The 23,961-nt window shown below is 40.0% G+C and overlaps 1 protein-coding gene across 2 annotated transcripts in view; it reads right to left on the bottom strand.

The window, feature by feature from the left end:
- Positions 1–23,961, bottom strand: part of GRM1 (glutamate metabotropic receptor 1) — a gene marked incomplete at both ends in the record, with an annotated part of 351,560 nt that overhangs the window by 212,961 nt on the left and 114,638 nt on the right. For both annotated transcript variants that reach the window (XM_080941568.1, XM_080941569.1), the window contains one exon: positions 18,258–18,507. In XM_080941568.1, coding sequence (XP_080797694.1) covers positions 18,258–18,507 — 250 coding nt within the window. The remainder of the gene's footprint in view (positions 1–18,257; positions 18,508–23,961) is intronic.

Below are 23,961 nucleotides of genomic sequence, written 5' to 3'. Positions count from 1 at the left end.
AGCTCAATTCCAGCTTGGTCCCTCCATATCTTGTCACTATGGTGTGTGGTGGCTTTAGCAATGTGGTCTTATCTAGTTTTGGTGGACAAACAGGCAGAAAGCCAAGAGTCTGTATTGTTGGGGGTGGAATTTTCTATGGGTCCTAGATGGCCAATAGCTCCCATGGAGGTCCCATATCTGTCCCTGGAACATTTTATGCTTTCCTTTCAATAATCTCTTTGCTTTTGTTAAACCTCAATAGTTGGATTACTGTGTGTTCAAATGACAGTCTTTTATATCTTTCTTATGGGTTATGTCCTTATCTTCCAGATTTTAGTTAACAAAACCCTAATAAAAAGTTATCACATATTGGTTTTCCCTGTCAATAATTCTGACCAAAAGTGTAGTTATGGATCCTTCTCGTCTGATACAGAATTCAGCATTTGGTTCTCAGTATTTTTGGCAAAAGAGAAAATGGCAAAATGATTTCATTTGAAACTATGCCTCAAGTCAGTGGATGATTTTTTTAATATTCTCCCACAGCTCTATTTTTACTAAATTTCTCTTTTTTAAAATGTTACGAAGCAAAACATTCAAAGTGACCACCATGCAGCAAATGCTATGGGCCCATAATCAGAACATGAGGATAATCGCAGCAGAGAGAATTTCTGCTCCACACGGTGATGGGTTAAGAATAGCCAGCTTCCTGCTACAGTTTCATTTCTCACTTTAAAACTGGAAGCTATATGGAGATATTTTCCCATAATCTCAAGTATGTTCATATGTTAAGATGATGACATAAGACATATTCTGTTTAGTGAACTGAAGTCACCATACAGGCTTCATTATTCAACCGCCTCACACACTCCGTTTCCCATCAATACTCTTTAGCAAGTTTGTGGGGTTTTTGTTTTGCTTAGGATTTTTTTAAGAGGTGGCAAGTTATGTGTGAACATTTCAAGCTTCTTATCCCCCATCGAAGCTCATTCTGTATTCACCGCAATCTCTCGCTGCAATGCATGTGTTACCCATGGGCACCACACATCTATTTATGCTCCTGACTTGTGTTGCTGCAAGTTCTCCTTGGCTGATGGGCAGTAAGAAAAGTATGGTCCCTATCTTGGTTTAGAAGCTCTACCGCAGATTCAACTCATAATCCTGAGGATTTAAGATGTGCTATCCCACCAGAACTTACTGTAGTTTATGTGTAGTTTGCTTTCTATCAAAACTCCATGAGTTTTGGTCCTCACGGTAACACTACTGAGCGTGGATAAGGCATGCATGAAGCATTTGAATCATGCAAAGATGTCTTCATGAATACATTACCCTGTCGAGATACGAGGCAAATTTACCAAAAACTAAATTAGTTCTCCCAGAAGATATTATTCTTAATGACAGCATGAGCTCATCAAGAGAACCTATAACCCTTCTTGATGTGTTTGTGCCACACACACACACACACACACACACACACAATAACAAAAAACAAACAAAAATCAAAAATCAGGTTCCCTTCCGTTTATCTGCCTTATGTGATATAGCGTGAGCTCGTAGTCAGAAGTTAAACAGATGCTAAAACAGAACCTGGACATCATTGTCATGCAAGAACAATTTCGTTTTCTGAGTTAGATATTTTGTGTTGGTATCAGAAAAAAATAATACAGCATTAACTCTGAGAACTGAAGTGTTTCAGTTTTGATGGGTAATAAGCAGAGGTTTGAACAGTCTTTTAAAGTATATTAAAAGAACCCCAGCATGCTTTAAAATGAACATTAAGAGCAAACCAAGGGCTGAAGGACACTACAAGAAAACCTACAGAGTCAACTAACCTGGGCCCGTGAGGACTCACAGAGACTGAACTACCAACCAAAAGCATTCAGGGGCTAGACCTAGGCCCGCTGCACGTGTAAAAGAGATCTGAATCTTGGTCTTCATGTGGGTCTCCTACAATTGGAGCTGGGGCTGTCTGTGACTTGATTGCCTCCCTTTGGATCCCCTCCCCTAACTGGACTGCCTGATTGGGCCTCAGTAGGAGAAGATGTGCTTTGTTATGCTGTGACTAGATGTCCCAGGGCAGAGAGTACTCAAGGGGGTTGGGGGATCTCTCCCTTTTCTGAGGAGAAGTGGATGGGGCCATGAGGGAAGCAACATGTAAGGCTGGTACTGGTGAAAACTAAGAAAACCAAGAGACTTGGGTATTTTGTGATAGCAAAGAACAAGGCGAAGACAAGGTTCCTGCAGCTAGACTGGAAGCTGTATTTTCAGATTTTATGTCTGGACATAACTGGAATGATCAAAATGATCAACAGGAGAGAATGCTTTTTCAATGCTCATTTGAACTGCTTCAGGTCACATAAAATCATCTTAAACCTATGGTACAGTACTTTAAAAGAACAATTAGTCTGCAGGCTGGAAATAGTAAATCATGCAGAGTTAATAAAAATTATCCTATAAGGAAAACAAACTTTAATAAAATTGAAATGAAAAACATTTGGATGTTTCATTCCATTTTGATTCAGATATTAAAAAAACTGAAAATTATCAAAGTTACATAATGTGTTTGAGAAAGAAACAATGCTGTTAGCCTTTCCTCGGAGGTAACGGGTGGAGAGATTCTATGAGTTAGTGCTCTCCACAATGTATGTTATCTAACACTTACTTTCATGGGAACTGTAAGATTTCATTTGCTTCATAAACTGGCTTATCAGTTCTGTTTTAATCTCACGATATAAAATAGGTAGAGGCTACTTTCCCTTTATTTAATCAACTTAAATAAACCACAGACAGTTTCACCTTCTTGATCAGCCAAAGTAAATTAACCTTTATTGGAAAACCTAATGGCCAACAAGAGCAGCAACAGAATCTACCGAAGTGCTTACGTTGTTGGGTTCAATGGCATAGACTGCACACAGCTGGATAATCTGTATAAAGTAAATTCGTGAGAACACAATATTTGAAACATTGTTTTTGATCTAAAAAATATGACAGAAAAACCTAAGTAGATGCTCATACGAATTCTCAAAAACTCTTCCAAGATCAGAGACCAAAAGGGGGAAGATTGAAGGTCTGAGTTCTAGGTGTGGGAATGTTTGTGACTTGTATAATAACTTCCTCAGTGTGCTTTGTCATTTTCTTTATGTGAAATTGAGTGAGCACAGAGTTTAGTCTACTGGCACTGCCAATTCCTTCCCTAGGAGGCTCAGCTGAGCTTATAAGGCCACACCTCTGCAACTGCATCCATGCCTTGTGCCATCCAGCATGGCCAAAGCCCTTCAGGCGTTGGGGACTGACTCAGTCCTTCCATCATAGTTCTGGAACACACTGTTAGGTATCAGTTACGTGCATATGAGAGTTGGTTTTACTTTCTTTGCTATGCTTTACTGTTTCAGTCTGAACATTGGTGATTCTCCAATAGTCTGTAGTCCATTTCATAGTTGAAACATTTATTTCCAATGTAAGTCTGGAACTACTACTGTTCACAAGACCTTCTTCAATACCTACTTTTACTCCGTTATCACCAATTCATATCACATTCATGGGTGGGCCAATGGCTTTGAACTGTATTTCAGGGTTTACCCTGACTGACATTTCCCCCTCCCCCGACAATGCTGAAAGACAATGGAACATCAGCAAGTTAGTCTTGAGTAGACAGTCCTAGTCACGAGTTAGTCTGCACAGACATCTGACAGCTAAACAAGACCTTAAGTAGGAAAATAAATCATCTTTAATATGTAAAAATGAGGACCAGCCTGGGCTACCTAACAGCCTCATTTGAAGTAAGAAAATAAGAAAACCTGAATAAAATAGACGTATTAACACTTGGTGTCAGAATTTGTTTGTTAATTGTGACAAACATACCCTACTAATATAAGTATTAGCAACCAAGGGGCACTAGTGATGAATATAGTTGGAGCGTCTGCACTGCATTTTGTAGCCTTTTTCCCATTAAATCTGTCCCAAGAAGTAAAGTACATGAGAGTAACACACAAAAGAGCTCCACGGGCCTATTACAAAATGCAGGCTCTATGGTCTTATAAGGAACGCAATTCCTTGTTCCATTAGGAACCACATGACCAGGGCAATCTCTTTTCACAATTTTCTGTGTCTATAATTCTGTTTTAAATATTTTTTTCAATAAAGGATAAAGGGCAAAAAGTATATTTAATGAGAAAAGTAAAAAAATAGTCAGTAATGATGTTATATAAGTAGCAATAAAATAATAATAATAATAATAATAAAGAAAAGAAAGACAATTTTTCAAAGTATCACTCAGAATAAATTCCACAAATGCATCAGCATCCTATTTGACTCAACGTATGCAATGATCAGTGTGTAAAAGTAACTTTTATTCTCCCTTCTAAGAAGGGCTGGATGGAGGCAAGGGGAGGGGGTGTGAGTAGGGGAAACTATCCACTAAAAAAAGGGGAAAAAATGAACTATTAATAAAAAAAATTTTTTAAGTAAAAAGTAACTTTTATTTACCCGATGTCTTGTCTCTGGGGATTACTGCCTCACTCCGCTAATCTAGGCCTAGTCCTGGAAGTTTCTAGCCTCCGTACAACCTAATCTAGGCCAAGAATGTTTTCAGCCTCTTAGACTTACTGCTGAATACACTCACCCTCTCTCCATCACAGTGAGCTCTGGCTGGCTAGTTCAACTCAGCTCTTCTGGCTCAAATTCCTCTCCAAGCTGACTGACTAAATCTGGCTTCTTTCTCTTAGCTCTTCCATTTTGCTCTGTCTGGCCTCAAACTAACTCTAGCAATCTGTTCTAGGCTGCTGGCTCCTTCTCCTTCTCTGGCTCCTTCTGACTCCCTATGTCTAGCTTGTTCTCTCTTCAACAAAACTGACCGATAAAACGTCTTCCTTTTTCCTCTCTCTCTTCATGCTGCTCTCTCTAGAGTACCCTCCTCCTCCTCTCTAGTCTTGTGTGAGTTGGCTATATCGTGTTTTGTCAAATCTTGTTCTGATTCATTACTTTGTCCGCCACTTAGTTGAACATCACTTTTAGTCATGGTTGTTTCCTTCTACAAACTAACTTTACCTTTACTGTTTGGGATTAAAGGTGTGTGCTGAGGGCATGTCTGAATTCCAGCCAGAGGGGGTAAAGGTGTTTGCTATGGGCGGAACCTCGACATAACATTATCTCAGTGTTCATAATGGGATCAAGTATCCTGTACCGTCAGTGTTGCTATCCCGACAGAACCTAGTAGAACAGCACCTGGGCATGCTGTTAGGGCTTTTACTTAAATTAACTGATATGTCAAAACCCATTTTAATTGTGGCTAAGACCATCTGGGCAGCCAACTCCAGACTGCAACCCAGAGACTCGGGGCACAGCAGAAATAAACGTACATTTGCTCTCTGTTTCATGATTGTAAATGTAATGTGACTTTGAGCTGCATTAACTCCCCACCATGATGGATTGTTCTGTGGACTGTCAGGATAAATGTTTTCTTTTTAAAATTTCTTTTGCCAGCATATTTTATAACAATAACCAAGACTGTGTGGTAAAAAGATGTGGGGTGGGGTGAGGGTTTAAAACAATGGTGGGGAAATTGCCCAGTATGTGTGAGGACGTGGGTTCCATTCCCAGCACCAAAAAAAAAATTTATAAACTGAACACTTTATTAGGTATATGTCTATATACACATATATGTATACAGTGTGCAGCATAAAAATTAAAGAAAGCCTTTTAAATATAGTTTAAGTAGTATCCCGGAGGAAAAATAAAATAAAATATAACCTCCTTAAACTATTTCCAGAAAAAGTTGAGCAGAAATAAAATTTAAAGAATCTGAAATTGTTAGTGTTATAAAATGAACCTGGCCCATTCTAACCTAGGCCAGCCCTGTGAGTTGCTAAACAAGTCCTGTCTGGGAATACATGCCAGGTCTCCTTATGCTCCTGGGTTGAGATCAGAAAAGCAAATGTTGGAACCATGTTCTAAGGTCAGACTTACAGACTCTGGTGCTTCCTTTCCCAGTACTCTGATAGAGAAAACTCCGTCGTGCTTAATAAGAGAAAGGAGGCACATTTCAAGTCCAGTCAGTGATAGATGACGATGCTTACAGGTAGCCTGTGTTGTCCTAATAGTATGGACTTGAAACCAGTTATTCCCCATAATGCCATTAGATTCCAGTAACACTAGTGGGGGAGGTGCTAAGGTGATTTCCACTTGGAGAAAGGAAACTTCCCAGAGTATCAGCAGCAAATGGAGACGATCAAGCTGGAATAGAGACATCCAGGACTATTGTGACTGCTAGTCAAAACAGTTCTGTCAGAATTTTTATATAGTTCAAGAAATTTATAATTTTAAAATGCAATCGTTTCTTCTTGGGGCTTATTTAGCTAATTAATAATGTTAATATATAACAGATACAATCTTATTACTTAGAAAGTCGGGAAGAATTACGGTACTTAATTTAACTTAAATGGAAACTGGTGGAAATTTTTTTTGAGTCCTTTTGAGAGATTCCTTCTAGAGAAGACAAAGTCGATTGAGGTAATCAAAACTTAGAATGTCTAAGTCTTTCTCAGTGGTTAATGCATACAACTCATTCCAAGACACTCCTCGGGGGACATTCCATTTATGGCTACTCAAAAAATCAGGCCTGTTGATTTATAAAGTCTAAAAGCACCATTATAAGACATTATGATGTAGTCACAAACACCAAGACGTCATCTAACATGTTAGTACTCTCCCGGTCTGGTTAGATTTCTCTATAACTTTAATTTTTTTCATCACAAAGAATTCTTATTGACTGAAATAGAAATATATTTTCTTGTTAAATAATTGCAAATGTCAACATTAATTAAGCACATATCACCTTGACACATTATTTAACAGTAAGTGTCTATTGAACAGTTACCCAAAGACAGGCACTGTTACAAGGGGTCTATGCATCTGGTAAATAAACATACAAAAACCACATCTTTATCATAATTTTTTTCTGGCTCTTTAACTCTCAAAAATAACTTTCAAGATATGAGCAACATTTAATACATTTAAAGCTTCCTTTACAAGGGAAAAATGGGATTAGAGGTTACCCTAAAGCTGTGGTAGTTTTACAATGTAAATTGTCTACATTAACCTATGGTTTAGTGTAACTCAGAACTGTGACCATGACACTTTCAAGCTCTGAAGCAATCAATACTCTTCATTCACACAAAAGGCATTGGGGTTTTCTCAGCCCACTTATGGGACCATTTCATCTGAATGTAAAGAAATGGAAATTTCCACTATGTGATGTTTCTTTCAAAACAGAAATTGTATGAAGACATTTTGAATTTGGAAATATCATTCTAAAATAGTAACTCTGTGTATCACATTCTTCATTTTTACAATTTATCATTTAGGAGCAAAACTTAAATCAAGCAACATAAATAAAATGTTCCTATTTGAACATACTTTCTATGGTAATATAATGCAGCAAAAGAAACATCCACATTGACAAATTCAAACCAGATGACTTTAGAGAAAGTAAAAAGTGTAATAAGTATCTGTGAAACTTACCTGCTAGTACTAGCCACGGGTACTGATAGCCGATTACATTGTCACTGCAAAAGTTCCATTCTGATACTGGCTTTAAGGTCATTAGCATAACAGCTTTAAACACTAAAATTATTAAAAAGTAAATTCAGTTATCATGAAAAAGTTGACTACAGCTCTAAGCGCAAGTTCTTCTACAATGGAACAATGATATCACAGCTAAATTCGTCCAAGTTTCCCTCCTTCCTTCAACCCTCCTTACGTTGAATGTCTGTACCTTAAGACCTACTGTGAAGAGCAAAATGAGAGAAACAACCAAACATCACCTCCAGAAGTAGGTTAGAAAAAGACAACGCCTTCCCCAATTCCCTTGGTCAGATGTACTGTGAGTGACCCCACAGAAGGAGCCCTTCAAAGATTAGCAAGAACCTGAGATACCACAATATCCCAGGGAGTGATTTCAAAGTGGACTGACCCCAAACCAAGCCTTTCAGGACAGGACCTTGGATGGATGAAAACTATCTGTATTTCGTAAGCCCTCCTTTACAGAGCGTCAGGCTCAGCAAACACCTTTGTCTCTTTGTAGGAAGGCTTACAGATGGAAGCCAAACAATCCCTATCTGAGATTGAGAAGCAGAGCTAATGAGCTTCCCAGTTATCTGTCAGAAGTTACAAGTTTCATTAAATGGCTTTACAGCAATCAACGTCATTTTTTTTCCCAACTAGATTCAGTGACCCAAATCAGCTCATTGACTTAAGAATTTTCAATATTCTTCTTTAGAAAACATTCCAGCAGACAACTCTTCTGTTCCTCTTTCCTGAAACACAGTTTTTGCAATTCCAGCTTCCTTGCACTTTTTAAGCTTGGTTTGCAATCCAAGTAGACAATGACAGTGAATTTTAATGACTATTCGACAAGCTATATTCGGTGAGCATGGAAGGAAAAATATGTTTCCTTATAAGAAAAAAGAATCAAACACAGAGCTTTTAGATCATGCTCCCTACTTAGTATTAGTGTTTCCACAAATTCTTTTTCAAGCTGCACCTATATTTGGGGAGAGGGTGATCGCTTAGGTAGTTTCTAGGGACTATTCTCCTGCAAAGAGAAAACGCTTACTAGGAAGAATAAAACACAAGAATAGCTAAGCTGGCCAAAAAACATAGTCTACTTTCTAATTACTCCTAAGCATGGGCCATGCTGTGGAGTGTGATTGATATTCCCAGTGTCACTCCATTGGAGAAAACCAATTTCTCCTCTCCCAGTAGGTCTCAACTACTAATAGCTTCCTGGTTAGGAACAGGATTTTGTGTCTCCTTCCCCCTGATCATGCCTGTTTTGAACCTATGAAGGTCCTGTGTATACTGTCACAATCCTTGTGAGATCACATATGCACCAGTCATAAAGTGTCTAGAAGATGCTCTTTTCTTAGGGTTGCCCACCACCACCTATGTCTTTTATGGTCTTTCCACCTCCTCTTCAGCATAAATGATTGAACCTTGAAAGGAGGAGTTAGATCAAGATATTCCCTGTAGTGTGGAGTCCTACACAATCTTTCACTCTGTGTACATTGTCCGGTTATGGTTCTTTTTTAATTAGCATCCATAGCAAGAAGCTTTGCTGATGAGGTTTAAGTGATGCTCTGTTCTATGGGTACAGGAACATGTCATTATTATTATTATTATTATTATTATTATTATTATTATTATTATCATTATCATTATCATTATCATTATTACTATGGAATCTGTGGTAGGCTTTGTATGTGAACTTTTTGATTTGGCTTGGTTTGTGTTGTTGTCTTACTGATTTTTCTTTCCTTTATTTTTATGTTTGTTTGGATTTTTGTTAGGATTTTTATAGTTTTTTTTTTTTTTTTTTTTTTTTTTTTTTTTTTTGGTTTGGGGGAGATTTACTAAGAGAACACGAAGTTGAGTGGGTAGGGAGGTGGGAAGGAAAAGAATATAATTAAAATATTTTGTATTAAACTTTATGATACGTTTTAAATGATTAATCTGGACTCTATAGGGCATGCTTCTTTTCATTGGTTACAACATTGTAAAACCTCAACTTATTGCTAAGAGACCCCAGATAAAGGTAAAGGATCTTGGGTTAGAAAGCCAGCCCAGCCAGAGTTCTTTCCCAGCATGCTCAGGGCTCTGGATTAATTTTGAGCTCTACATAAGCAAGGCATGGGGCACACACTTGTCATCTCAGCTCTCCAGAGGTGTAAATAGGAAGATCAAAAGTTCAAGGTCATTCCCAGATAAACAGTGAAGTTGAGACAAATCTTGGCTAAATGATACCCAAAAGCAGGAGAGAAAAGATGGGAGGGAGAGAGGGGAAAATAGAAGGTAGGCAGAAATACAGAGGGGTGTGGGACCGTTAAAGGCACCCCGGTTCCCTGTTGAGATGCGGTTTGAGACCCCAGTGGCCCTAAGGGACGGTAGGTATCTCGCTTTCCTCTCAAAACCAGGTGCCCATCACTAGCCACAGCTCTCCATAGACTCTGGCCATCAGTCACATAAGGGCAACACCTCAAGCCCCTCCACAGGTAAGAACATTCCTCTCTGAGCAAGCTTACCACTGAAGCCCTTGTAAACTCTCCTTCCCCAATTTCCTCAGGCCTTTCAGTAAGAGGAAGTACAGCTGTTTGTCTTTCTAGAATCTGGTCCTCACTCATCCATCAGTGACCTAGTGTTCTCTCTTGATCCAGTAGACAGTGTTTGTCCAAAACTATGAAAAATTTAAGGTGCCATAAATAAAAGTAAGTTCAAATAACATTAGAGCAAATATAATGCTGAAAATTGAGTCTAGAAAGACAGTGAAAACCTGTTAACAAACTACTAACCTTGACTCATAAGTTACCCATGTGGAAATGCCACACCCTGACACTTTGTGCACTAGGTATCAGTGCTCTAAGGATAACCTTAATTACCACATCTAACATCAAATTTTCTCCTCTTATTTATCCTCCTTCAACCTTTCATCTCTCTGGTCTCTCTTGTTTTTTCCACTAGAGGTTTCCTTAGCATTGATCTTCTTGTGGAAAACTCAGCACAAGCTTGCACACACACACACACACACACACACACACACACACACCACACACTTCTGAGACTGCTATTCAAAACAAAAGCCAGCCTAATCTGTCCAAGAACTCCTCACTGAAGCCAGTAAACACACTAATTTACATAACAGAAGACAGCTAACATAGCAGATAGAAATCAAAGCTTCTAATAAGCTCGCCTTACATTAAAATGGTCCTAGTCAGGTCCAAGGTAAACACGAATGCCATTTCGAACAGTAGATAAAGAAGGAAGACCAGAGGAGGGGAGAATGGAAGATGAAAATCTTTCAGTTCGATTGGCCTTGAAAGACAAGAGGGAGGCTAGAATAAATTGCAGGATGGGGGCAGACTCTAGAAATTTCAAAAAAAACTGCTAGTCCTTTAAGTGTAAGCCAGTGATCTACATCAGAATTCTGATACCAAAGCCTAATATTAAAGTTCTGTGTTGTCTGCATCATTAAAATATTATAAATATGTGTATATATGTGCATAGAGGAGCCAAAGAGTTCATAATGATGGTGCCCAGCAGGTTAAGCAATAGGTCTAGTGACAGGATACTAGATAGGCAAAGAGACATTTCAGGTACATAGGAGAAAGATGGGTGACAGGGTAATTGTTTTAATAAAGAAAAAAATAGCCCTTCCAGTGAAACGTTCTGCACCAACTAGTCAGCTTAAAAAAATCTCACTCTTACCTCACAGCACCAAAAAAATCAACTCCCAATGAACCCCAGCCAATATGAGATAAAAATTACACAAATTCTTTAGAAATGCATATGACCTTAGAGCAGAAAGAGTATGAACCCCAAAAGAAGTTGGTAGCTATGCTTTGTCAACATTTAAACTTCACCTTCTGAAATGCTCCTCGCTGAATCAAAGCTTCAGACATGAGAAAAAAAAGAAAAAAATCTGCTAAGCAAATTATGAGCATAGTTTCTGCTCTCGGAAGAGATCAAGGAACCCCATGAGGTCACGTGACAAAGAACCCGACAATGGAATGGACACAGCTGTAAACAGACGATGTCCCCCACAAATGTATTAAAATGGCAAATAGGCACATAAAAGTGTTCATACTATTAGTCATTAGGAAAATGCAAATGAAAACCGAGGAGAGACGCCACTGCACACCCACTGGAACAGCTAAAACTGAAAAGACTGACAATCCTATTTTGGTGGAACTGTGAAGGGTTTAGACTTCTCTTGCTTTGCTGTTAGATTTGCAAGATCTTTCAGCCATTCTGGAAACCAGTTAGGCAGTTTGTGATGAAGTAACTTTTGAAACCACAAGTATAACACATTTATGACCCATAAGCTCTTCTCTAGGTATGTCTGAAAATATAGTTAAAGCTAGAAGACCGTGAATGTTTATAACAGTACAATTAGACAGCTAACGTTTATGTTGAAACAAGATAAATACCCGTCCGTTGGCATTTCTTTGCAAATTAGCACATCAATTTCCCTAAAATTTTACTTAGAAATAAAGGGGAAACTAGCAATGCAATTTTATCTAAAAAGGTGTTTTGATAATTAGGTAAGAGTCTGTACTGAATACAGAGATTCATGGCTGCTTGGAATGCTTAAAATACATGACGGCTGAAGGAATCGTCTCTAAATAAGATATTGATGCCACCCCCACCAATGTCCAGGGACCATTATAGAAAGGGAAGCAGAAAAAAAGACACAGAGCCAGAAGACATAGAACAGGCCACCTTTAGGACATGCTGTAGTAGGACTACACAAAACTGGGCCTGTCAAACCCCAACCCTGGATCAGAAAAGTGTTAATAAGTTCCAACCTTCCCTGATTTAACTATTATTAATGACAGTTCCTGGGGGAGGGGTAGCCGCTGTCTTCAGCTGTGTATCAAAGTGATGACGTCACAAAACTCCAGTGTATAGCTCCAAGCCTGTGGCCCACACAGACAGGCCTAGTTCAGTTCAGTGGGTTACAAAACAGAACAAAAGACATGAATGAAGAAAGGGGATGACACGGGTAGTAGTAAAGAAAAATAAAGTGAGCCCCTCGGATGAATCATCATTTTAATGTTTAATACTAGAAAAAGAAATATGAGCAATTCAGAGAAATAGGATAATCAAAAACGTAAAATAATTTTCTCATGTGATACAGTTACTTCAGCCTATTCCTTTCCAAAGAAATTGAACCTAACAATAAAGTAGGTGTCAGGACATTATTATCATTACTAAAATAATCTCTGTAGATATGGTAAGAATAATTCTAAGAATCGTCCTAAAATAATATTCTGGTATGGCCAAGAAGACATCATTCTTTTCATGAGGATGACCATCACCAGTTACCTTACTTGGATAAGATGCCGTACCTAATGGTCCAAAGTTATAGTCTCCCATGAGCCTGTTGGCTGGATGCAGGAGCACAGACAAAAACACTGAGCTCATTCAAGGAGTTCTGGGTTTATAGCAAGGTGACCGGTGAGACCATGTAGATTGAACAGCCCCCAGTGCATGACTAAGATTAGATAAAAATGAATCCACAAATACATTCCTATTGATCACAATGGCATCATACTATCTTAATATATTATACATTGTAAGACTGTAAAAATCTTAAAGAGGATCTAGAGCCAAAATTTCCATTTTTGCAAGAAAAAAAATGGTCTCCAGTTGAACCATTGAGTAACCAAGGGCACATGAGCAATTTTTGGCAGAGACAGTACTCTGAGACAGTGGTTGTTTTTGTTATGTTTTCCCATTACCTGACATTCTTTTGTTATAAAATATTTTATTAATTTTACAAAACCCCTTTTAAATTTTTATTTTTTTGGACATTAGTCTATTATTCCATTATGGACAGTTTCCAAATGTATCATAGTTTGACTGTTACTTTTTTTTTAACTTTCAAAGCTGAAAAGGGGATGTATTCGATAAAAATTATCAAACGAAGCTTCAGGCACTAGGATTGGTTTACATCTAATTGAGTCGTTGCTCAATGGGGTATCGTGGGGATCCCCAAACAGTCCAGCCTGTTGCCAAGCATATAGGTTTCTCTGCATAAACTGACAGCCAAGTCCCATTGCCAAAGACAAAAACTTACTGAGTGGAGCGGGGAAGCTGGTTCCTACACAGAGCTATTGTCCCTGTGTTCCAGTGTTTGTGGTAGATAAAAGTGCTCTGCATGCCTCTAAAGGAGACATATAAATACCAGCCCAGCTACAAACCATCTGATCTACATGGTGTCCTGTCTGCAAGATATACTGGGGCAATAGTGGCAAAAAGCTTGTGGAAGTAACCAACCAATATGTGACTTGACTTAAGGACTACTCCATGATATGGGAACCATACCCACTACTGCTTGGGTGACTAAGAACCTGAGACTAGAAGCTTGGGAACCTAGGGTAGAAATCAAACACTACTGTTCTAAAAAGAAGAAAAAAAGTAGAAATAACACTATGCCTAATGACATTCTGTGATATACTCATAGATTAGGGTCCTGCTCAGCCATCTTGAGAGACGATTTCTAATGATGTTCATCCTGTAACAAATGATACAGATGAGAACAAATACATAGGTCCACAGCAATATGCAGAGAGTGGGAGGCTTGGGACTCAGGGAACCCTGTGGAAGACGGGGGAGAAATAGTGTAACAACCAGAAGGAACAGAGGACACTAGGACAACAAGGCTCTCTGAGTCAACATGATGAAAACTCAGATGAACTCACAGAGACGGAGGCAGCATGCACGGGGCCTGCATGGGTCTGCATCAGGTCTTTTGCTGTTATGCCTTCCAGTTTAGAGTTTTTATGGGATTCCTGAGTGTGCCGATGAGTAGATCTCTGTTTCCCATGCCTTCTCTTAGCTCCTTTCTTTGTTTTGTCCTAATCCGACATGTTGCTTTTCGTTTTCTCTTATTATATCGTATTGTATTATTACCCCTTAGAAGCTTGTTTGAGAAATGAAAGAAGAGTCAATTCGGGATGAATTTGAAGTGAGGAAAAAGTACAATCAAGAAACATTATGTGAACAAAATTTATTTTTAATGAAAGGGAAAGAATTTTGATCTGTTCCCAAGATAGCCACATATGTTTAATAATCTTCTCATGGTATCATAGACAGAGATCTCAGTCAGCCCCATGGTATCAAGTGTGAAACCAACACTCCACAGGGCATGGCCATCGAGCTATGGACCTTTGTGTATACAATGGTATGAGTGTGAATGGCTCGCATAGGCTAATATATGTGAATACTTGGTTCCCAGGTGGTACTGTTTGGAGAATGATTAGAAATAATTAGAAGATGTGGCCTTTTGAAGAATGTGTGATCTCTTGAAAGAGGTATGAACTCTTGAAGGAGATGTGTCAGTGGGGGTGGACTTTGAGGTTTTGAAGTTCCATCCTCCCTCCCTCTCCCTGTCCCTCTCCCTCCCTCCCTTCCTCCCCCCCCCCCCCCCCCCCGTGCTTGTGTATCAGGTGTAAGCTCTCCGCTAGTGTTCTAATGCCTTGTCTACCTGTCTACTGCCATGGTCCTTGATACGATGAACATAAACTCCACTCCTCTCTCTAGAACTGGTGCCCTTAGTTAAATGCTTTTCTTAAAATGCTGCCTCAGTGATGGTTTCTCTTCAGAGACATAGAACAGTAACAAAGATGATGCATTGAATTTAGAGATTTTTCAATTCATAAATGACTTACTAAGACTTCTGTCTTAGGACAAACTTTGTGCTTAAAGACTTGATCACAGGGATAACTGAAGAATTTTGCACAGACTTGCTATAAAAGAAACTAGGATGCATTTTAAAGGGTTGCTCATGAGACGTAAAGACTAGCATCACCTGACTTAAATTTTTCAGACTGTCCTTCCCTCTACGTTAAGAGTAGGGAGAAAATTAGAGAAGAATTGTACTAGGCCGAGAGATAGATGACAGCAGAAGTCATAAACTCCTGAAAAGCTGGGGTAGTAGAATTCTAACTGATAATTAATTATCTGTTTGAAATAAATATGTGTCTGAACAGATACTGAAACCATCAAAGTGCACAGATATTATCGTGACGGCTTTGTACTGTAAAATATGCTTAATGAAACCAAAAGTTTGGCCTTTGTCCAAGGGAAAAAATTAAAATAAAATAAAATCCTGAAAATGGTCCGAGGGTGTGATGCAAATGCTCCTGATACGATGTAAAGTGTGAAAGGATGCGAGAGACATGAACAGGGAGCACATAGATCTTCATTCGGGAAATTCTACTTACATATAATGAAATACATCCTGCTGCAATCTACACTCAGACTTATTTATCTGAAATAAACCCTATATGAGAAGAGGCTTGTAACCTATATACAATATTCTTTTGTGAGCCTGAAAGTAGCCAGACTTATTCCATGCCACAGACGGCATGCCTTTCAGTGTTGTTACAGCAGCTAGAAGTCTCCGATACCATCTGGACACGTGCTGGAGTAAAGAGCTGAACTGTCCCAGTCTACAGACAACACAGAACTTATCCAATGAAAGACTGCAGTCACCTAGTCAGTGACATCCCTTATTCAGTTCCCTATAGACTCATGGCTGGATCTTAAAGGAGCATTATGGGAAAAAAAAACTATGAAATATTGTTGTCTTCAAAACCTTCTAAGAGACAGAAATAAAAGCCAACACTGGCTTGATAGGCCCTCGTGGAAGGCAGCCCAGAAAGGAAGAGACTCTTTCTTTCACTTTGGCAGAGTGTGGTACAGTTTTGGCATGTCAAGGAATGAGTGTCTCAGTAACAGTAGCCACCGTACAGGGAACAATGTTCTCAGGAATGTGGGTGCACGATTCCACGATGGTTCCTAAGGGTTTATCAGGAGATTCCAGTGGGGTGTGGGCATACAGACAACACAAGGAATGCAAGAAATGCAAGGACAAGCCGCTGGCCTCTCCATAAGTGCCGAGGAGACTCTGAAATGCTTATATAAGCTCAGTTCCCTTCTTAGCACACAAGTCAAGCCAGGGAGGTTTACAGAGTCATTACATCAGCTTTCCCGGCTTGTAACTAATGATGACAGGGTGGATTTACACTGCCATTATGGTACTATTTCAGACCATCACACTTCATAACCAGATAGTCTACATACCCCCAGGCTCACACCTGCCATGTCTATTCAAGGTTTCTTCAACTAGAATAGATCACCTACAAAACATGAAAGAGAATAAAGAGAGCATCCTTGCTTTTAAAATGATAGACATCCGGCTTTTAAAAGTAAACGCTCTATATTTTTAAAAACAGCAGGCATTTTATAAAAGTAATTGAAGAGATACTCTCTGGGTGCCATCTGCCCTGGGATGTAACATTAAGAGTAACACTTCAACAATGATGTTTACATCCTTTCCCTCCTAAAAGAGACAGTAATCTTCTTCAAGTGCAGCTCGCTTAAGGACTTGGTCTTTTGTGTGAATTTTTTAAGTGGTTTTATACACCTGAACCACACAGAAGAAATCAAGGTGACCCTGAATGTGTGTGTGTGTGTGTGTGTGTGTGTGTGTTAATTTTACCCAAACATAGCAATTCCAAAGTCACAGTGTGACCTGACCCCACCATGTCTCCCATTCCTGGAGAATGTCTTCATTTGCTGGTTTGTATTTCTATCTTACCAGCTTCTTAAAACCCAGTGTCCGAGACGACTAATTCCAACTGGTGGTGAAGGTAGTGCTTATAACCATTACTATAGCCATGGGACAGCAAAAGAGAGTCCCCTGAGGGCATGACAATGCTGCTGCTGCTGTTCACCAGCTTCCAAGAGAAGGAGCCAGCAGTTGAGGTCATTCTATAGAAGCCAAATGATTACATCCCATCCAGTATGGGAGATAGAGGGGACACTGATATCTGGAGGAGTGGTAGGGTGCTGAGGATGGGTGCAGCTTCCTGAGGTAGAATCACTAGAGAAAACTGTATTTCCTTTGTGCAATATTAAGAAACTAAGTGGAGAACCTGTTAGGTCAAAAACTTTACAGAAAAAAACAATAAAGGATCTTGGGAATGGATACCCATAGAAGTCCACATCTTCCAGGAAGAGAAGAGATGGGTTGAACCTATCACAAGACATCTGCAGAAATCACACTGGAATGCCATAAAATACCCCTCTGCCTCCACACACATATGTATGAGCTTGCTCACCTGTGCGCAAGCACACAGGTACACACACACACACACACACACACACACACACATGCATGAACACACACAGTTTGACAAGAGATTGCATCACCATAAAGTCTGTGTGACTTCATGTCCACTTAGACAGCTCTTTACATTTCAGATCTTAGCAGGCGTCCTGTTCCTGTGGGTGCCTCTCCACTCGCCGATGCCAGGGCTCTGGGCTGGGTATCGTTTATTCAGAAGCCATAGACAGTCAAAGCAAAGGACAATTTGCCAAGATGAGGAGACAGCCTGGCAAACAAGTTCAAGTCTCTTTCTAACATAGTGTAAGTAGCTTGATATCAGCTGTGCTGCTTCTAGTGACTTTCTATTCGGGACAGGACGGCAGCTCTGACTGGGTGAAGAGACTCAAGTGCTCCGCTCTGAGCTGCGTGTACCTCTCACTTTGAGTTAAGAAGCTTAGTACAAGGAATCCATACTTGCCAATTACTTGGGGGGAAGGGAAAAGGGAAGGAGGGAGAAGAGAAAAATGGGGGAGACAGGGGAAGGGGAAAGGAGGTAGGCAGATGGAAAGAGAGAGGGGGGGGAGGTAGGCAGAGAGAGAGGTTGAGATTTTACCTTCCGATGAGTGAGAACTCGCCCACGACGCCCAGGCGACGCATGGCACTTAGTAAGCCCCGCACTGTCATGCCCTCGCAGAAGCAGACAACAACCCTGGCCTTGGGAAGCCGCTCCCGGAGCTTGCGCAGGAGGCGGTCGAAGCTCTTCTCGCCCGCATTGCTGTAGATTTTGTCCGAGTGTGCGATGCAGAGGCCTTCCTGGGCAGCCAGCTCTTTGAAAGCATCCATCCCGCTCTCGCCGTAATTCCCTGTCCAGAAACAATCAACAGATGTTCAAGACCACAGCCTTAGCCACAGGCCTGCTATGTGGAATGAGGATTTGTGGGACTGGGGGACAGAGGAGGGTGGCATTGTCAGACAGTAACTGGATCTGACAGGAGACCCTGGTGGAGTAGAAAATATTGGCCTGTACAACTGAAGACCTTTTGTGAAATGGAGGGTCGTTTTTCTAATTTTATAGCCATGATTAATAATGTCTGCCCCATATTTCAACCACGAGGGAGAGCCGAGCTTAAAACACTGAGGTCGGCCGGCTTCATCTGGATTCCAAGCCACACAGAAACGCAGATAAGGAGCCCCTGCAAAATTTCCAAACCCAGCGCTCGGCCGCCACCTTATCAGCCGATGCCCTCATTTCCGATTTCCATAAGAGCACAGAAGGAAAGTTAATAATTAATCCAACTGCTGACTGTGACCTCTGTCTTTCTTCAGTGACGCTCACATCTTCTGTCAGTCTTCCTGATGCGAGTCCTAAGTGCTAAGGACAAAGACGAGCCCTGCTCAAGGTCAACAGTCCCCACCTCTGCATGTCTATTCTAATGTGTCAACCTGAAAAGAAAGAGTTCTCAGGTTATGACCCACCTAAATTCCTATTTCATCCACCGAGCCGACAGATTGGCTGCCTAATCTTCCAGCCTCTCCTTTATTTCTGTATGTTTTTAATAAAGAATTTTTGAGTTTTATTGGTATGTTAAGTTTGCATACATTAATGTTTGAGTTTCATGAGTTTGAGCACACATAGACCATCTCAAAATTGTCTCTCACCCACTTCCAGCCTCTCCTTTATTTCTGTATGTTTTTAATAAATAATTTTTGAGTTTTATTGGTATGTTAAGTTTACATACATTAATGCTTGAGTTTCATGAGTTTGAGCACACATAGACCATCTCAAAATTGTCTCTCACCCAAGGTTTTTTTTTTTTTTTATGCTATCAGAGTGACTAATAAACATCTCGTTGTCATACCCATGGTCTTTATCTTAATCAATAATTTGCTGCATTCAGGGGTCACATTTCCCTCTAAGGCCCTTTATATTCCTGGCTCTTGAGACACAGTACTCTCACAGTACAGCCCACTCCTTGGTCCGTTTGCTTTACTTTACATCTCTGCTCATCCTCCAAATGTTGCTATGCAACGGAGAGTTCATCATGGGAAACTCTCTGTTCATTCACACTTTCACCCCAGGTATTCCTTCCAGACATGTGCCCTCAAGTACTATTTGAATCTGACTATTTAGTCCTGTATCTGTATCTCTAGTCTGAAAAGTCCTTTGGCGTAAAAGTCTAGGACATCAGCCTGCCTACCTGGCATATTCATGTGTCGACTTCAAGACAGCCTATCGGGATGATGCATTTTCCTTCTGTAGTTCACAAGCATGTTACTCTCTATTAGAAGTTCCTGCCTCCCTGCACCAAGTTTCCGTGTTTTCATGCATACCACATCCGCTTCTATTGCCCAGAGCATTCCTAATACAGGCTCTTTTCTCTGCTTCAGTCTCTTGTATCCAAAAACCATGTCATAGGTCATGTTCCCTAAAGGTAAAGCCTGAGTGAAAGATTCCTGTTCAAGGAACTGATGGAGAGCCAGAGAGGCAAAGAAGCAGGGCGGATAGGAGGTGAATCCTAACTAAGTAAGAATCTTTTCGAAGCTAATGGTTAGTTGCAGGCTGCTCCCACAGGAGATGATGGAGAACCTCTCACTCCACAAGTTCAGCCTCAGCGATGATCAAGGGGATTCTTGTCAGTCTGACACTGAATATGGTTACTGAAGTAGAAAGGTGATAGCTGATATTAACAGATGACTTATCCCATGTTGTAACTGTTGAGAAAGAGGCATATGTCAGAGCATCAGAGGAGAGGAATCTGGGAGGGCCACCAAGAGCATCCTCTTCAGCAAGGCACTGCCAGCTCCTCTCACTGCCTTAGCCTCACGGTTAGACTCCATACTTCCCCGTTCTTGCTTCTCGGCAGCTCACTTCACACCTAGTGCTCTGTGGAGGTGTGAGTCACAGTGTACTGCTCCTTTCAGAGTGCTCCAATAGCATTTAAACATGCTTAGAATGAAAAATTAAACCCCACCTGGACTACCAGGCTAAACCCAGGTCCCTTTATCTTCTCCATCTCCTCCTCTCTTCTCACCTTCCTCTCCACCACAGCCTCCTTTCTTTTCTTAGAGTACCCCAAACATCTCCATTTTCTGCACTAGCCTGTTTTCAACATCTGAATAGACATTCTTCTAGCAGAATAATCTTGTCAACCATATTTCAATATTTATCCCATGTTGTCTGAAAAGCCCCTCTACTTAGTGTAAAATCACCCTCTAGTTACACCCTGGTCATGCTTACCACTTTAATCCCAATACCTACAGCTGGTACTTTTGCTAATTTTTATTTTGCTGAGATCATACGTTTCATGACAAGGTCTCCATATGACTTGTTCTGTGATGTGTGCTTAGTACTCAGAATGGTTTTATAAACTTAATTTCCCTACTATGAATTTCACTAAAGAGCATTTGTTATGACAGGACAATCGAGAAATGTGCAGGGACATTTGAACAAGTAATTTAAAATAAACAGTCAGTAGGTAGCAAGTTTACAAAAATCACTGCATCTTATTAGCAATTAAAATGGTACAATTAAAATAAGGCAATTTTTGGATCTATCAAAAGGCCAGGATTTCATTAATAATATTTAGTATTGTCAGGTATGGTGATGTATGCCTTTAATCTTAGCATTCAGAAGGCAGAGGCAGGTGGATCTCAGTAAGTTTAAGTACAGCCTGTTATGCATACCAAGTTTCAGGACAGCCAGAGCTATAGGGTCTTCCCAAAAAAGCAGCAAAAACATTAATAATAATGATAATAAAAGCAATAATAATAATAATAATTAGTATTAGGAAAGCATATAAGCCTTCAGTCCAGAAGAATGTAATTAGAAATATCTTCAAGCTGAACGGTGGTGGTGCACCATTTAAATCACAGCAGAGGAAGGTGGATCTCTGAGTTATAAGCCAGTCTGTTCTATAGAGTGAGTTCCAGGACAACCAAGGCTACACAGAGAAACCCTGAAAACATGTATCACAAAACAAGCAAACAAACAAACAAACATGTTTATACATATATATTAGAAAATTCGACCATGTTTTTTAAACAAAAATAGGGTGTTGGGTAAATACAGAGATTATTAGTCAAACGATTGTGAAATAATTTATTCTAGAACGGTCTTGTAACTTGAATTTTAACTACTGTGAAAGCGTCACAAGCCCTGATTGCTCTGTATGTTTAAGAAAAAAAAGGCTTTGTTGTGTCCTTTCATAAGATTTTGTGATCAAATTATATGTCTGCCCTTTCACAACTGGAATATCCTACCTTGTCCAGTCTAGGGGAGTCCAAATGGAAGAATTTAACACATCATGAAAGCCCATGTCCCTGGACTATGGAAACATATCACAACAGAGCAAGACACACAGGCTGATTATGAGAGAGAAAGCTGACAAATGCATTATTCATCTACTAAAGAATGTACGAGGAAGGGAGATGCTCCCCCACTCTTTCTGCCTATCTGTCTCTCTATCTCTCTGTCTCTCTGTCTCCCTCTCTCTCTCTCTCTCTCTCTCTCTCTCTCTCTCTCTCTCTCTCTCTCTCTCTCTCTCTCAATACAGATTTTAGAATCCACAAGACACTTTGAATAGAATGTGCAAAAAGTCACTATCAGTCTGTCAGGAGATGGCATTACAGGACCGACAACCTTCCTGCTGAGATGCCAACCCTTGGGCTTCAATCCCCCAAGTGACTTTAGTCCTTCATCAAAGCACGTACAAGTCAAGTGAGCAACGGTCTTCTTTTGTATGAAAATACGAAAAATCGCTGTCATTCGAATCTAGTAATGGGTATGCTTAGTTCAAACCCCCCTCTCTACAAATAGGCTGAGATACCAAGCAGTGAGTAGTGAAAGTTCTCAACAGGTATGAAGCCTGCTTATGGAAGACCTGAATGTTTGCTGTGGTGATTTGAATAAGATGGCTCTCATAGGTCCCCATATATTTGAATGTGTAGTCAACAGGGAGTGAAACTCTTTGATGGAGAATAGAAGGACTAAGGGGTGTAGCCTTATTAGATGAATAAGGATTCTTTTTGATTGGGAGTAGGCTTTGAAGTTTCCAAAGTCCATGCCAGGCCCAAGCCCCACCCCCACCCCCACTTATAAATTAGGATATAGTTCTTAGCTATGTCTCCAACATCACTTCTGCAGACTACCACATTCCCCACCATGATAGCAATGGACTAAGCCTCTAAACTAAGCAAGTACCCAATTAAATGCTTTCTTTTATAAGAGTTGTCTTGGCTATGGCGCCCCCATAGCAATGGAACAGTGTCTATGACAGTTGTTAGCATGTCTTAACTCACAGGCTCCTTTTTATTGTTCTGTCTATTTATCTATACAATTTATGTATTTTCACAATTGAATATAATATCTGTATGGCTTAATTTATTCTGTAGGGAAATTGTTCCATTTTTTTTCAATTTATATAATCTTATTTAAACCAACATTTTGTTATGTTTTGCTGAGATGAAACCTCACTGTGTGGCCCTGGTTGACATGGAACCACGATGTAACAAAGACTGGTTAAAATTCACAGACATCCTCCTATCTCTGCCCCTCCCTAATTCTAAAATTAAAGGTGTGCATCACATGATCTGCAGGATTATGCATTGCTGTGTTTAAATTGGCTGTTTCTCTCACAAGGTCCAGAAGTCTCCAAACCTGCACACAAATTTTCATAGATACAGCAGCAAATTTTTCTTCTACAAATCTTTATAGTTTAAAAAATTGAGCTCATAAAACATTATCTTCGGTCTCTCCTATCTTCGGTCTCTCCGGAAACCAACCGTACCCGTTAACCTATTGAGGCCTGGATGCAAATGGAATGAAGAAGGCGAAGAACAATCACTTCCTGTTGAGTTTAAATTGTGTGACTTTCAATTACAAGCATCTGAAAGAGTGTGAGAACAAGTTCAAGCATGCAGCTCAGATGCCAACAACTAAAGTCAGGAAAGTGCATAAAGCAAGCACTACTTGTTCTGAGCCTTAAAATACAAGCATGATCTTCATACAAGGGAAAATAGGTGAGCTACATTCTTGAGCTGTGTCTGGGCCATGAACGCTGCCAGACTAAAAATAAATCCACTCAGCCAGAAACTCTGTCCTCTCCCTCCCTTATGCCGCCATCTTGCCACCCAGCCTCTGCTTGCCTTTCTAGGTGTTGACAAACTTATTTAGATACTTCTCTGGATCTCATCCTAGAGAAAAGTTGTGAATATGTGAAAACATTTTATAGTGAAACAGTTAAAGAGTGAAAAGAATAGGAGATTTTGGATACTTGGGGCTAGTGAAAGCCATGTGTTTTATTTTCATTTTATTTCCA

Source organism: Micromys minutus (genome assembly GCF_963924665.1).
Source record: "Micromys minutus genome assembly, chromosome: 30".
Classification (NCBI taxonomy): Eukaryota; Metazoa; Chordata; class Mammalia; order Rodentia; family Muridae; genus Micromys; species Micromys minutus.
Note: the sequence above shows the minus strand (reverse complement) of the source record. Positions and strands in the feature narration are given on the sequence as shown.